Source organism: Leptonotus elevatus, chromosome 6 (assembly GCF_054856555.1).
Source record: "Leptonotus elevatus isolate MCC_2025b chromosome 6, RoL_Lele_1.0, whole genome shotgun sequence".
NCBI lineage: Eukaryota > Metazoa > Chordata > Actinopteri > Syngnathiformes > Syngnathidae > Leptonotus > Leptonotus elevatus.
The window spans coordinates 6,160,636-6,176,866 of record NC_141244.1 but is presented as its reverse complement, the minus strand read 5'-3'; the positions used below and the strand labels follow the sequence as shown (position 1 = coordinate 6,176,866).

Below are 16,231 nucleotides of genomic sequence, written 5' to 3'. Positions count from 1 at the left end.
CCGTAAGCATTAAGTGTGAACTGCAGTCACAGCAAATAGCTGGGTATGTTTAATTCTTGTTGGCAAGTATGAATGATCACATTAATCTATAGGATGGGGGGGCACCCAAGTACATGGTCAAAACATATATACAGCTACTAATAACTAATAACAAAATCTTGCTCAGAGCTTTGTTTTCAAAAAGTGTATCAAAAAGTTGTATAAAAGCACAGTTACAAATGAGGTTTTAGAATTATGAAATATAACTAACCATTATTATGACGCGAATGTAAAAACGTGGCCCAGTTCTGATAAAACTACAGTATAGCAGTATTCTGTTGATGTATTTGGGATCACCATTTGTAGATGCCCATAGCTACCATCCCTTGTTTCGTCAAAATACATTCATTGTTTTATTCTCATATTGTCCAGTTAGTATGATTGATTATCATATATTACATATACAGCCATGTTGGCTTTCCCCAACAGCTGGTCAGTCACCGGATGATAATCTGTTTCAACCATTTGTCCGCAGTCACCTTCCCCTCTTTTGATTCTTAAACTGAAGCCTGAAAGCCACCTGATGAATGCTTGATTCATGAGGGCAAACAGTACACAAGGGCACTCTGAAATTTCTCTTGAGTGAAATATTTGCCTCAATAACGCAAGCCCCGCCTTCGTAGTTGTGTAATTCTCCATCTTTGTGTCACTTGTCTTTCTAAACACTACAATGGGCAGTAATATGTGTGTAGACGCGTAGCCTTGTGGAATTAAGTACTTGTTTGTTACGTGGACATTTTCTTCACTGAGTCCGTTCATCTTCCTAGGTTATGGAACTAGGTGGGTGGTGTTGGGTGGTGGGGCGGTACAGTGTTTTCCTCTTCATGTGAGTGCAGCACTAACGTATCATACCACCACATGTACTTACTCGCGCGTTTGTTTCTCTTCCTGTACGCGTTCACTGTGAACTTTGGAGTGTGACTCATAGACATCTGGATTATCTTAGTTACCTCTGAGAAGTGAAATGATGCAGTTCAGCTCAATCCTCATGGTTGTAGAGGCCAACAGAAGCACATGTGCTGTGCAAGGTTTAGGTGGGTACTTGCATTCCGGCTCATCTTAAACTGAAAAAGACACAGGCAAGCAGATTTCCTCTGAACTCGCAAGTGTAAACATCATTGTTAATTCATTTATAACACATTATTATTATTATTATTATTATTGTTACATATTTTTTCATTATTATTGATGTTATTATTATTATTATTATTATTATTATTTTATCAAGAATTCTTCTAGCAACTAGTTTAGCCATCCTTAATTGGATTTGAGACGAAGTTGTTGGTACTGCATCTGAGGACAAGGAATTGTCAATTGTCATTCATTCTACATTCACCTATACTTTGTATGTCCATTTCATTAATTCGGTAAAATAGGACAATGTTGTTGAAGACACCTTAATTAAACAACATCAGTACAACAGTAATGTGTTACAAAGTCCTACATTTGTAAATACTGTACATTATATTTATTGAAATGAATTTATTTTATTGTCACATTCACAAAATTTGAGCTCTGCAATTGACCCATAAGAGCAAATACACACTGTTATCGGCACCCACTGGGGCAGGGAGCAGTTCAAGGTACCGTTGCCTTGCACAAGGACACCACACCCGTGTGTCCGGGGATGGTTTGGAAATGATCTCAATCGCTTGGCCACAGCTGCCTGTTATTAACTTTTTTTTCCTTCTTTTTGAGAGAGCTCAGTATTGTTCATTCGGTAATCTTACTTATTCAACATATCATCATTGCTCTCGCCCTTTTGTGTTTTGTTTTGTGTGCATGTGTGCGTGGGCATACGTGCGTGCGTGTGAGTGTGTGCATATGTGTGTGTGTGTGCATATGTGTGTGCGTGTGTGAGTTTGTGCTCATTAATTCACCTGGAACCTGCTAAAAATTCCATACCCTTCACCTAAACCGAATACTTCAGAATCCCGATAGTCGTGAAGTTGTCAGGAGACCCGAGAAGTGATCAAAGAAAACAGAGAAAAATGAAATCCAGCGCCGACCAGACACCACTTACTACACACAGGGTTACAAACCAGAATCTTTCACCAACCCCAGAAGCATATCAATTCCAACAAATTAGAGAGACCTCAAGAGACCAAAGGAAAGACTAAAAAAAGGAAGGAAGGATAGATGAAGCAGAGTGAGATCCACAGATATCAGCCTTCACCGATTCAGCTACCAGAAGAAGAAGCAGATTGTGTCTGAATTTCGGTAGATGCTGGCGTGGTGGATCTGGCATGCATGAAAAACCTCCACCAAAGAGGAGAGCCGTCGACCCCGGCCAGGACAGGGCAAGCACAACCCCCCAGGGCCACCCAGGCTTCGGCAGCGCCAGGACACAACCGACCGGCTGGAGAGGAAACCCAGGAGCCGGAGTGCCCCCCCTCCCCAACACGGCCCGCACCCCCAGCCCAACGCCGTAGAACGGGGCACGGCAGGCCCACCAGGCACCCCACCGGCCCGCAGCCCCCGCTCCCCCCACGACCCACACCCGCCACCCATCGCCGCCCCCAGACACACCCCCCACCCAGCCACCCGTACCATACCATGCCATTTTGTACATCTGAGAAGATATACAGTAATTTATTTTCTAACTGGGATTGCAAATACATATACTTCTTATTAGAAACATTAAATGTGGCTGAATGTGTATTTTTTTATACAAGTACTATGAAATATGTCAATATGCCTTCTTCATTTGAGTCATAAGGAGAAAAAATGCAATGAAAATGTTTCAATGAACATAAAACCCAAAAAGTACCCATTTTGTCAAGAGACCGTTAGCCACATGGTATGGACTTAATTTATTGAACCATGGGAAAAATACATTTAATACATTAAAACGCCACCATAGAGAAGAATGACTCCACATATGGACGGGAAGTGTTAACAGTATGGAATGTTGTGCTAAGGTTAAACTGACAAAGTGATTGATAGTGATAGTTTGATGGCGGGCCAGACGGGGCACACACTGTAGTTTAGGTGTGGTAAGGAGGGGCTGTAAAGGGACACAGAGCAGATTTTTCCTTGCTCAGTCAATGGGTTGCGTAAGGTAATGTTTACTTAATGTCAAATGCAGGGCATATTAAGTACTTGATGACAGAGTCGTCAGTGACAAGTTTGAGGGCCTGTCAGTCGTCTTTTGTGAATGATTTTCACCCTGAGGGAAAAACCGTTATATTTGCCTTTTAAGGGTAATTTGTCATACAACGCATTACAGCTGATCAAGTTGAATCCACATACTCTATTCAGTGCTATTTTATTAAAAGGTGCTGATAAGTAGGTAAAGTGAAGCAGTAACAGCATTAAACAGTGCAAGACAATAACGATTTAGAAAGCATATATCCCCCTTAAAAAGGAACATAATGCATTTACAACTTTATGAATTAATTGCAAGTCAATAAACTGAAAAACGCATTCTAAGGCCTAAGATATTTTTTGCATGATACTGTACAGCAAATAAGTATTGTATTATCCAAGCAGTTAAAGTGTGTTAACAGTGAACCCTGGTGGCCACTTTGTGGCTTCATCTGCATGTAAGTCTGTGGTTTCGATTCCTGCCAAAATGAATCATCCGCTGTTCTAACTTGTAAGGGCAATTTTGTTTCATTCCATTTAGGGGCTGAGGTTTCTTTTGCTACAAGACCAAACAATATCATCCTTTAGTAATGTTTAGTCTTTGGTGTTGCTGAAATTTGACTACGCTCATCAAAATGTCTCTCGCCTTCACATACCACCAAACCATCTATTCCAAACCATCATACTATATATCATATTGTACATTGCACTTGATTTGTTTTTCCTGTTTTCAATTCTTTAGTATGTTACTCATTGGTTTTAATCTCTCTATTTAGCCCTGGAGAGCAGAGGTAGGTACCAGCATGTTGTAGTTTAGTTCTTCTAAACATGTGTGGACTGGAAGGATGGCTGATTCAATACTTGCATTGTGACTGCCCCCACATTTACCGCGTGTGCTCTATTTTCACATCAAATTGTGTTTTCACATCGCTCACCTTCCGACTTGTCTGAACACCGTTGAACACTGCACCTCCATCACTTACTCATTATGAGCACCGTTTTTCAACTCATTGCCATCTTTAAATCCTCATTTATGTGGTTGAGTTGATTTTGGTTTCGTAATCATAAATTCCTCACTTTTTATTCTGCATTTTTAAGAAGGCTCAGACTTGAGTTGCTTACGGCACTACATTCTTGACTTATGTATAATTGTATTGGCAGAAAAGACAGCGCTGTAGGGGAATTCTTATCCAACAAACTCAATACTGAACTAGATGCTATTTCCAATTAGTTTGAATTATTAGCTAATAAAACTGCTGTACAATCCTGAATATATAATAATGTACTGTAACTGTTGTCACACCATAGCTCAAATAGTTTGTTGTGTTCTTCTGGTAGGCTCAGCGCCATGTATCAGATCTGTATGAGGACCTTCGAGATGGACATAACCTGATCTCTTTGCTGGAGGTCCTCTCTGGAGAAAAACTGGTCAGTATTTTTGTATGTCTAAAATGTTTACTTGAAGCAATAAATGCTCATTTTGTTAGTCAGTTAGTTTGATCTTACTCCTGATATTTTCTGTCATCTATGTAGTAGGCATGGGCTGATATTTTACGGTTTTAAAGTTATAACTCAAAAGTTAACAATAATAAAAATATTTGTTTTCCCTATTGAACACAATCTATTTTATTTTTAGACAAAATATATAATATTTGGTACAGAATTTTTTTTGTACCTATTTAGGTTTAAATACATGTTAACATTTATGGAGTGCACTACTTGGCTACAACTATTACAGAGTCAGCGCTGATTTTTAGTGCCAACTAAAGAACAACGTGACTTCTGCTATGGAACAACTCATCTGGGCAAAATGTTTCTGTTTAATGCAGAACTGCAATTGAACCCGAAGATTGTTAATTTCTCTCAGCTAACATGAACCTAAAATTGTGTTTAAAAACATTTAATTTATTTGTGAGTTAAAACATTTCTCCTAATTCAAGGAAATATGGTCAACTGCTCCACCTTGCTAATATTAGGCTTTATTATTTTGTAAGAAGTAAACATGATCTCAAACTTGAACTTTGGCCTTTGTTTATGATCGCCTGTTGCATCCAGAGCTCAGCTCCTGTTCTCCCTCCTCTCCTTCACCTCCCCTTTGCCTCCCTTTAACCTTTCTCTGTGTCAACTGATCATTGCCATCTGGCTCTCTTTGCATTGCTCCTCTGGAGCTAGCTGAGGGAGAAAATCGTTCTCAAGAGAGTTCAATTGGTGAGTGGGTTTCTAAACTGGCTTATCGTATCCCTCACCAGATTCATCATTTACTTGTGCTTTCCCAGAGATTTGGTTATAGGCTTGATCTCCAAATCAACTTTTCATATTTTGTTGTACTTTTTCCATCAATATGTTTGCTTTGTCTATTTAGCTGTTTCTTTGTTGTATTTTATTTGGGCCTTTTTTTAATATATATATAATTTTTTTTATAAGAGTTGTATATTAGCAAAATATACAATACTGTGCCAACATTTTAGGTTACCATGAAGTTATTTTTGTTTGTTTTAGCAATGTGATTGAATGTACAATATTTCTCCACATTAGAAGACAATTACAAAATATGAAAACTAGAAATAAAGTGACAAATATTTAGTATTGCCTCTTCATCCACAAGGAAGAGCAACATCATACCTCTCTACAACCTTCACAGAATGGCACCTTAATAAGTTTAATTAATTATATCTGTAACATTCCAACAAGTTACTGTTATATTATGTGAAAAGGTTATTAATTAATTTTCTCCCAAAAACGTATACAGTCATTTCTGGACTATAATCCGCTACTATTTTCACTTGCATTCGACCCTGCGGCTAATACAAAGGTGCGGCTTATTCATCAGATCACAAGGAGGCGCACTATAAAGAAAGCGCAAGAGCGTCAAGCAGAGCAAAACAAACCAAGTGAGCCCAAATACAGTGTTTGCTGCCTCATTATGAAAAAGAAAGTAGCAGGAACCCGGTGCTTATATGTGTAACAAACTTGAGTATTCCCCAAATTATTATAGTCAAGTGTGCCTTATAGTCCAGAAACTGTAAATACGTAGTTTTAAAATATTGCCATGGCCCCAAAAACGTATTTTAATGTTTTTTATGCTAGAGCATACAGAAGGCTTTGATGCAGCCTCTGAAATGAAGAGAACGCTTGAAGCAATGGTAGTTATTACAAAAACGGCCAGCAGGTGGCAGCAGAGTATAAGAGATCAACCATGGCCATGTTGCAAAAAGCTCTTTTCCCCACTGTTTTAAACAGATTTTTGAATAATGATGAAACAGAAACAGATAGAAAAAAAAATAATTAATGATGAAAGAAGAGACTCCAATCTTTCTTCTGGTAGGTTCTATGTTTTTATAGCAATAGAACACATTATTCTGTGGACTTTGCAAAATCAGTCAAAATCCAGTAAAACAGCTGGGAGCGAAGGGGGTTGCTTCTGTGAAAATAGCTGGGAGGGAATTAGTTAAAACAACCAAACATTGGCACAACTGCAAGCATGAGAATTTTGGTTCAGCATTTTTTATTATTATTGTATTTTCAAGTGACATCCACCCTTTCTTTTAGTCTCCCCTTGAATTCAGTCAGGATTCTTACAATATGTTATATTCTTTGCTCTTTTCAGCCCAGAGAGAAAGGCCGCATGAGATTCCACAAACTGCAGAATGTACAAATAGCACTGGACTTCCTCAAGCACCGACAGGTAAAATATCTGATTGAATCAAAGTAAGAATCAATTTGCCCCATGACTATATTTCCTGATCAAATTGCTCTCTGTTTCCTTTTTTGTTTCTAGGTCAAGCTTGTTAACATCAGAAACGATGACATTGCAGACGGGAACCCTAAGCTGACCCTTGGCTTAATATGGACCATCATCCTACACTTTCAGGTCTCCTCAGCTGTCAGTGTTGTGTTTCATTATTTTCTCGCTCCATCCCTCCATCTCTGGGATCTGCACCTCTCATCTGGCTCTTCCCAAATCTTTGGAACCAATCAAACTGGATTGCACCCCGACAAACTGCTCTCAGAGAGTATACTCTATCTCCATATTCAATTCTTACCACAATCCAAGAAATCACCATGACATACTAACGCAGCGTGAGAGGGTGTGTGAGTATGAGTCACTGTGCCTGACTCTCAAGGGTAGGGTGTGATAAGACCACATCCCATATATACAGGCCTCTTCCTGCATTTAATACTAAAAGCAGAAGCAGAAATGCCTAAAGGTTCTGGAATAAAATCCCCAGCAGCTATGGTAGAGTGTTACGGAAAAGCATAATTTTTTTCATTATCATTCATTTATGGCAGCTGTGGCATAACTGTTATATTGGATGTGGGTCTCATAAGTTGGCACTCTACATTCTCAAGATTAAATTATTTAAATGATGAGCTTTTTTAGACCAACCAAATCCATTCTGTAGCACAAAGAACTTCAACCCACTTAAAGAATGAATCATATACTGCTGCTGTTAATAGTTAAATTACAACTAAATCATGTTTTACCCTGGGTTTCTTATATTGATTCTGTTCAAACTTTGGGTTTCCACTTATGATAATTTTTTTTCAACATTACCTCAAATTGTTTCTATCGTGTATTTTTTCAGTGTGTAACTACACGATTGTTTTGAACTGTTGTAGATCTCAGATATTCAGGTCAATGGCCAGTCTGAAGATATGACAGCCAAGGAGAAGCTCCTTCTCTGGTCTCAGAGGATGACGGATGGATACCAAGGCCTCCGATGTGATAACTTCAGCACCAGCTGGAGGGATGGGAAACTCTTCAATGCTGTCATACATAAACACTAGTAAGTCTACTCACAGATTTGACATCAGTACTTTAAGGTTAAAGCTTATCATGACACTTCATTATCCACTCATTTTATTTGTAAAAAAAAAAATAATACTGGAGCAGGTTTGGCATTTGGACACAAGTTCAATTTTAATATTGTTTTCATAAATATGCTCGGTATTGTGGCCTGGGTATACATAGGGATATTCAATTCCACTTTTTTCAGACTGATACCAGTATGAGTACTCACCTCTTGAGTTGTCACCAAAACCAAGTAACAATACCATTAGTACTTTTGATACTTAAAAATCCCCCCCCAAAAAATCTTCTAATTTCTAGTTCATGAACGTAAAACAGCCGTCCTAAGTACCAGTATCGGTAGTTATCCCTAGTGTTTTGTATTGACCAATCGAAAGCTAATGAATGTCATGAATCGAAATACTATAAAAGATGGGTGTGATTCATTTGGAAGTCTCCATTTCTGGATTATTCCTATTATTGAGTTTGTGTCGTCAGTGTCATTTTTCATTGAATGCACTACAAACGTGATTAACTAATTTGTTCCCAAAAACGTATATTTATGTTGTATTTTAAATATTACCATGTTCCCAAGAACATAATTATAATTTTTTTAATATATTTTTTAATGCTAGAGCATACAGAAGTATGCAGCAGAGTATAAGAAAACAACTAGTGCCATGTTGAAACAAGCTGTTTCCCCCACAGTTTTTAACAGATTCGTGAATAATAATGAAACTTAGCTACAGTTTATTCTAATGCTAATTGCTGTAAAACGGAAAAAGATAGAAATATACTTTGTTTTCCTAATGAAAGAAGAGACTCTAATCTTTATTTTGGTAGGTTCCATGTTTTTTATAGCAATGGAACACAATATTCTGTGGGACTTGCAAAATCAGTCAAAATTCAGTAAAACAGCCGAGAGTGAAGGGGGTTGCTTCAGTGAAAATGTCTTGGAGTGAATGAGTTTAAAAACAATAATAAAGATATGTATGCCAAATGCACACATACACACATTATGACCCATACATTTTCAATAGTTAACTCCCCTGTGTTCCCCAAGTCCCAGGCTAATTGACATGGGCAAGGTGTATCACCAGACCAACCTGCAGAACCTAGAACAGGCCTTCCACGTGGCTGAAAAAGACCTGGGTGTGACACGTCTTCTGGACCCTGAAGGTACATATGACATAAATATTTTCTGAATGTCTAAAATCATGCAAAGTTCTGGGTTATTTTCTTAAGTACAGTCATTTCTGGACTTAAAGGTGCACCTGACTATAAGCCGCGCTAGCTAAATTTGGTGAATACTCGAGTTTTTTACAGATATAAGCCTCACCTGACTGTAAGCTGCAGGTGTTTTAATGTTACTGCACCGGGTTCCCGCTACTTTATTTTCCAAAACGAGGCCACACATTTTCACGCTCTCGTTCTGTCCCTTCTACTCTATTTGGGCTCACTTGGTTTGGTTTGCTCTGCCTGACGCTCTTGCTCTTCCTTTGTAGTGCGCCCCCTTGTGATCTGATGGATAAGCCGCACCTTCGTATTAACCGCAAGGTCGAATGCAATTGAAAAAAGTAGCGGCTTGTAGTCCAGAAATTACTGTAGTGCAAATTTGTCGCCGCAGAGTATATTAGAAAAGATACACAATGTTAAACACTCTCTATTACATCAAATGGGAAAACACAACCTTCACAGCAGAATACCCCATTTTTGCCACAGTCAACTCCACAAGCATGGAGTACTAATTACAAAGCATTATTTTATATCATATATACATATATATTATATCATGAAGTCCTACTTAATGCCTTTCCTCTGCAAACATTTGCTTTCCTGGCAAATTGTGTTATTGCACCAAATGTATATTACAAAGTCTCTTATAATGCAATATTTTGCCTTGTTCTTTCAGATGTTGATGTTCCCCACCCCGATGAGAAATCCATCATCACTTATGTGTCCTCTTTGTATGATGTCATGCCTCGGGCTGCTGCACAAGACAGCATGAGAGCTAATGTGAGTGAATCATGGCCCTATAATGTCTTAACAGTATTATGCTCGACATGTTAGTCGCAGTCAGAAATCATGACGTTTCACCTATGACTGAACTCTTGTTTACTCGGCTTTTCCGTTGCTTTGCATGGGTCTATTTTAAGCAGATTCAATTAGTACCAAATAGACCTGTACACTTGTTTTAAAAGAGAAATGTAGGTCTTGTGAAATCCAGAATTGGAAGATGTTAACTCAGAAACTGGATTTTAAAATGTATCATTTGGTAAATTAAGGTCAATTATTTGTTTTTTAAACAATGACCACGATTGACAGGAAGAAAGGTGTAATGCTAATTGATGATTCATGTATTTTAAAGCACAGAACAAATCATACAACTGTATAATGTATACAGTAAGAACCTATCCACATCTTTCTTTTTCCCATTATTGTCCCGCTCTACGTCTTCCCACTTCCCACAATCCCTTTTCCCATCATTGACCCCTCTTACCAATTTCTCCCTCTGCACAATACCTGGATTGTTGGTGGTGCCTAATTAAGTTTACTGTGGCGTGTGAGTGATGAAAAACGGCGAATCGGGAGAAGAAAAGCTCCCCTGTTGTCGTCTCCTGTTGTTGAACTGAACTGTTGTTGCTATCGGTTTTGCTGTGTTGGCTTCAGGAGTTGGAGCTGCGCTGGCGGGAGTACTATGAGATGGTAACTCTTCTGCTCCAGTGGCTCCGCCACCATGTCATGGTCTTTGAGGAGAGGAGGTTCCCAGCTAGTTATGAGGAGGTTGAGGTGAGAGCATATGCAAATGACACACTGATGTTTTTGTCTTTGCTGTTGTAGTTTTGTAAACATACAAATGGTTTGTTTCCATAATGTTTTTTATTTTTTCCTCTAGCTTCTTTGGCGCCAGTTCATGAAGTTCAAGGAGACAGAGATGCCACCGAAAGAATCTGATAAGAACCGCTCCAAACACATCTACCAAACCTTTGAGGCAAGTCACCCTCCAACCTTATTAGTTATTAATTCTTTGTATTTGCTCCCAACCTGTTGTACGGAACAATAACTAATGTTCTGTACTTGCTCACAGAGTGCAGTGCATGCTGGACAGGTGAAAGTCCCTCCCGGCTACCATCCTATTGATGTGGAGAAAGAATGGGGTCGACTTCATGTTTCCATGTTGGAGAGAGAACGACTGCTGAGGACGGAGTTTGAGAGGTCAGCAGACCGATATTTGATGAAGTTTTATTTTGATTGAAACAAATTTACTGCACTGGACCTCTCAATAGGGCTGGGGGGTATGGACAAAATCTCAGATCTCGATATCTATGCCAGATATCTCAATACCGATACGATAATGATATTACTATGGGTTCAGTGAAAACTAATATTTGTATTTATTTATTCATTTATTTAGAAAAAGCAAAAATATCAATTGAAAAGGATGTGGAAAGTGCAGTTTTTATTCTGACTTCCTGACAGTCATCAACATTAACAAAGTCAACATTAAATACAAATAAAAAATCAATTGGCATTATGCTGCAACTCTGCTTTTCGTGATAAATAAAAAATGTTTGCTACTACGTAATAGTTTGCTGTGCGTCTGCAATGTGAACTGTGTGACCATGTGTCAAATTCTGAGGCTTACTATTAGGAGTGTGACGACATATCGATATCGCGATAAATCGTCATACTTTGTCTCCCGATAGATTATCGATACGCCTACGCAAGTATCGCGCTATTTGTAGTTAATATACAGCCACTATAACGGCGCCATTGTTCATTACTTATTGAGCAATTACTTGGCAGGCCCCTAGGGGGAGCGCCTCATAAGAGTGGCGGGGAAATGTATGGAAGTCTTCAGGCAAAGAAGACTCATGAGCTTACATTTACTTGTGTATGACATTTATTATCTGTCCAGCAACTGACTCAGTTTTGCATACGTAACATTTTAAAACATATTTTATGGTTCGACTTTTTGAAGCACACAATTTCTGAGGAATATTGATATTGATTTAATTGGATTTAATATTTAAGAAATTTTATTTTTTTACTTTTGCAATGTTACACAAAAAAATAGTCACAGTTTATAAAATGAAACAATTCACTATGTAACTGACTGACATTGCATGACAATAGTGTTTAAGAAAGACACAAATTTGTTCACAGAAAGTGGTCTCTGTTAAGAAGACATTTGTATTTGTTTAAAAAAAATACACTAAAGTACTCACTGTGAAGAAGACATCAGTTTTAATATTTTGTTTCAGTGATGGTACAAAAAGAAATTATTTTTTCATTGAGAAAACATTAATTTATGTCTTGAGTAGTTTTATCGTAGATTATCGTGGATTTATTACCTGACAGACAATATATCTATAATCGCGGCATCGTCATATCGTGAGATAATCATTATCGTGAGCCTTGTGTCGCGTATCGTATCGTATCGTATCATGAGGTACCCAGAGGTTCCCACCCCTACTTCCCATACAATGTGTTCAAAAGCTGTGAATCTATAAAAAGATAAGAGTGGCAGTCAAGGAACAAACAGGACGTTGTTGACAAAAATTACATTGAAAAACGCTCATTCACTTGAATGGACCGGCGAGTTGTGTGATGAGTGCGCGAAAATTGGGGCTTGACTTCCACTTTAATGAACCAATTGATTTATGTCGTTTTTGCCTACTGCTAACTAACAAATCAACCAATACCTCTTAGCTCCATTAAAATAATAACTTGCCCAAGGACTAGACCGTATCAATATTTACCATAGTACTGTACGTTGCTATAGAGGAAGTTTTTGCACTTTTCTTCCTAAATTAACTCATTTACTAAAGCTTGTGCCATTGTAGATTTTTTTTGTATGTATGAGAAATGGGATGTTTTATATCACGAGATTGTCCAGTCATCTCGTCAGTCTAATAGTCTTATTTATGATTCTGAGAAGCGGAAAGTCAGGAATTGTAGACATCGTTGTCAGTCACACTCTTCTGCCACACTGCTGAGTATTTTGTTAGTTTTTTCTGAGATGTAAATCAGAATACTTACGATTATGGCATTTGTAAATGAACCTTATAAACTGGAGTACTTGCTGCAGCACAAATTCCTGTAAGTATTGTGATTGAGTTGTGAGATTTGTTGTATTTAAAACTATAAATTGCAATACAGCATGGAGAAGTTGCTAAATATGTTTTTTTTCCAGACTTGAGAGGCTTCAGAGGATTTTCAGCAAAGTTCAGATGGAATCAGGAAGATATGATGAGCACCTAAACCACCTTGAGACCTTGCTCCTAACGGTGAGTGCCAAGACTATACAGATGCTGTGAATTTTAAACTGTCAGTCTCATTGACATAACATGTCTGAAAGAAATATGCAGTAGAGTAATTGACAATGACAATATAATTGTGCTGTTCTATCAGGACATCCGCCTCCTCAACGCGGGGAAACCAGCTCAGCACACAGCAGAAATTGAGCGCGAGCTGGACAGGGCTGACAATGTTGTTCGTCTGTTCTTCAATGACGTACAGACGCTCAAGGATGGGCGCCACCCTCAGGCTGAGCAACTGCACTGCAGGTGGGTGCCACATAATCTCCACTCACTGCATTTAATAGGAAGCAACACTATATAGCCGTCGGGTAAAATATATCATCCTCTTTCCATACAGGGTCAACAGCCTTCACGAGCGCCTAGTAAACTTACGCGGCGATTACAACCTTCGCCTGAAGTCTTCTTCCCATATTACCTTGACTCATACAACCCAGAAGACTACCATGAAGGCACGTCCAGAGTTGGATGACGTGACCTTGCGCTATGCCCAAGATCTTCTTGCCTGGGTGGAGGAGAATCAACGCCGTATCGACGGAGCTGAGTGGGGTTCAGATCTGCCTTCTGTGGAGTCACAGCTGGGCAGCCACAGAGGCCTGCACCAGACCGTGGAAGACTTCAGGTCCAAGATTGAACGTGCAAAGGCTGACGAGGTAGTCATTTTCATCTATGTTCCTATTTTCCTTATTGTGATGAACCTTCATTAAATATTTTGCGTATCTGTTGTTCATCCCTGCTTGTTTTCAGAACCAGATATCCCCTGCCAGCAAAGGCACATACAGAGAGTATCTGGGTAAACTGGATCTTCAGTATGGCAAACTCCTGGTAAATATGCAAAAAAAAAAAAATGCATGTACCTAACAGTGATATTTAATAATACTATGTACATACCATTAATTAATTACCTGCATTACAATATGAATTACTTACAGTTAATTAAGTGATAAATTATTAATAAATAAATGTAAAATAATATAAATATGATATAATAAAATTAAAATAAATAATAAAATGTATACAAATAAAATAATGAAATTTAATAAAAATGTTAAAATAATAATTGATTGATTGATTGATTAATTAATTAATTACCACAATACCATGTACACCGTACATTAGTAACCTTTAGCAATTCAATTAATTTGGTTCAATTAAATGGTTAATATATGCAGATCTAAGTTCATCTTTTCCATATTCTCTCTCCCCTCAGAACTCCTCAAAGTCCCGCCTACGAAACTTGGATTCACTGCATGCATTTGTCAGTGCAGCGACCAAGGAGCTAATGTGGTTAAATGACAAAGAGGAGGAGGAGGTCAACTTTGACTGGAGTGACCGAAACACCAACATGGCAGCAAAGAAAGACAACTACTCGGTGTGTTTCTAAAGTAGACCTACTCTAATGTTCTTTCATTCATCACTTGACATTTCTTTTAGATAAATGTTTATATCATATTATGCATGTTAATGTTTTCATTGTTTTCTTTTATGTTTTTCCTTCAGGCTCTTATGCGTGAGTTGGAGCACAGGGAGAAGAAAGTCAACGATATCCAGATGACAGGAGATAAGTTTGTCAAGGATGGCCACCCTGGCAAGAAGACAGTGGAGGTGATTGCAACAAGATGTTTGATTAGAGAGAGGGGCACTGGCAAAAATGCACTTTTGATGTGGACTAACTTGCTGTCATCTTATCTGCTTGCTCTCTACCAGGCCTTCACAGGTGCCCTGCAGACTCAGTGGAGCTGGATCCTGCAACTGTGTTGCTGTATTGAGGCTCATCTGAAAGAGAACACATCTTACTATCAGGTATCAATGATCGTACAATGACTTAAAATGGCCATTTCAGTTCAGTCAGAACCAAAATGGCGAACGCCTATACTAATATTTACATCACATCTTATCATTGTAAGGACTTTGCATAGTGAATGAAATCAGATAAGTCGTGATTTGGTTGTGCCACAATCTTCTTGGATGTATTGTCTGAAATAATTGCTGAAATATTGCCAGTCCTGCTTAATATGCCTTAACCATTCAGATATACAACGTTTGGGGATGCAAACTATCATTTTTTTTGGGAAGCCACTATACTTCACTTTATCTTACAATATGATAACAAAATGTCCAAGGGAAGTCGGTTGCTTTCTGTTTGTTAGCAACATTATGATGTCAACAGAGCAATAAGATATGAATGTCCAGCCAAGCCATGGCATCACTGTCAGATAATAATTTCTTATATTAAGTATTTTAATGTCATCCATTTGAAAAAAGAGAAGCTGTTAAGTGCCAACCAATTCAGAGCATTCTGACTAGTATTTCAAGACTCACAGAATATTGTGGTTTATGATGATGTAAACACTCAAACTACCAAAGAAAAGATTAGACTCTCTTCTTTCATTAAAACAAATATTTATTATTCCATTATTTAGTAATCAGCAGTACAACATGGGTTGGTTTCACCTAAATCACAAATTTTGGCCAAAAAAACACAAGCATTTTGTGAAATATATATTTTATAGCAACAATAGTGTTTATGTTAATAATGTTTGCTAGTATATGCTAAGTATATGTCTCAAATATATGAACAGTCCTTTTTCTTCTATAAAATAACAACAACAACAATGAAAATGGGCTTTGGGTGACAAAATCAAAATGTTCGCCCCTCAGTGGGACATGGGCTTAAGATCCACTATGTTTTCAAGTGTCAGCATTGTTTTGTGACATGGTGATCTCATCCAAAAGAGATACAAATGCTGCCATCTGCTGGCCATAGTTAGTGTTTTTATGTATTTTCCCAGCATAATAATCAAACCAGAGCTGCCAAAGCCTTTTCTCCGCCCATTCCCTTAAAAAAAACTTAGTTGACGTCAACACCGCCCCACAGTAGGAGTCCCGTTGACGTGAAATGACGTCAGAGTTAAACAAGAAAACATTTTCATGCACAAAGCTGTGACTGTGAAAAAGCAAACACATGAAGGTGTGACAGGATAATGGATTCATG

General features: G+C 38.2%; 1 protein-coding gene across 6 annotated transcripts in view; it reads left to right on the top strand.

The window, feature by feature from the left end:
• Positions 1–16,231, top strand: part of plecb (plectin b) — a 134,761-nt gene that overhangs the window by 98,644 nt on the left and 19,886 nt on the right. For 2 of the 6 annotated variants that reach the window (XM_086078168.1, XM_086078167.1), the window contains exons 3-18: positions 4,465–4,554; positions 6,734–6,811; positions 6,905–6,997; positions 7,747–7,913; positions 8,979–9,094; positions 9,828–9,931; positions 10,586–10,705; positions 10,812–10,907; positions 11,004–11,131; positions 13,113–13,206; positions 13,331–13,485; positions 13,577–13,889; positions 13,984–14,061; positions 14,447–14,608; positions 14,737–14,841; positions 14,944–15,039. In XM_086078168.1, the coding sequence (XP_085934294.1) occupies positions 4,465–4,554; positions 6,734–6,811; positions 6,905–6,997; positions 7,747–7,913; positions 8,979–9,094; positions 9,828–9,931; positions 10,586–10,705; positions 10,812–10,907; positions 11,004–11,131; positions 13,113–13,206; positions 13,331–13,485; positions 13,577–13,889; positions 13,984–14,061; positions 14,447–14,608; positions 14,737–14,841; positions 14,944–15,039 (1,995 nt within the window). Of the gene's footprint in view, positions 1–3,902; positions 3,918–4,464; positions 4,555–5,298; positions 5,335–6,733; positions 6,812–6,904; positions 7,010–7,746; positions 7,914–8,978; positions 9,095–9,827; positions 9,932–10,585; positions 10,706–10,811; positions 10,908–11,003; positions 11,132–13,112; positions 13,207–13,330; positions 13,486–13,576; positions 13,890–13,983; positions 14,062–14,446; positions 14,609–14,736; positions 14,842–14,943; positions 15,040–16,231 lie in introns of all 6 variants that reach the window. The other 4 variants (XM_086078162.1, XM_086078166.1, XM_086078163.1 and 1 more) reach the window with 4 other exon arrangements.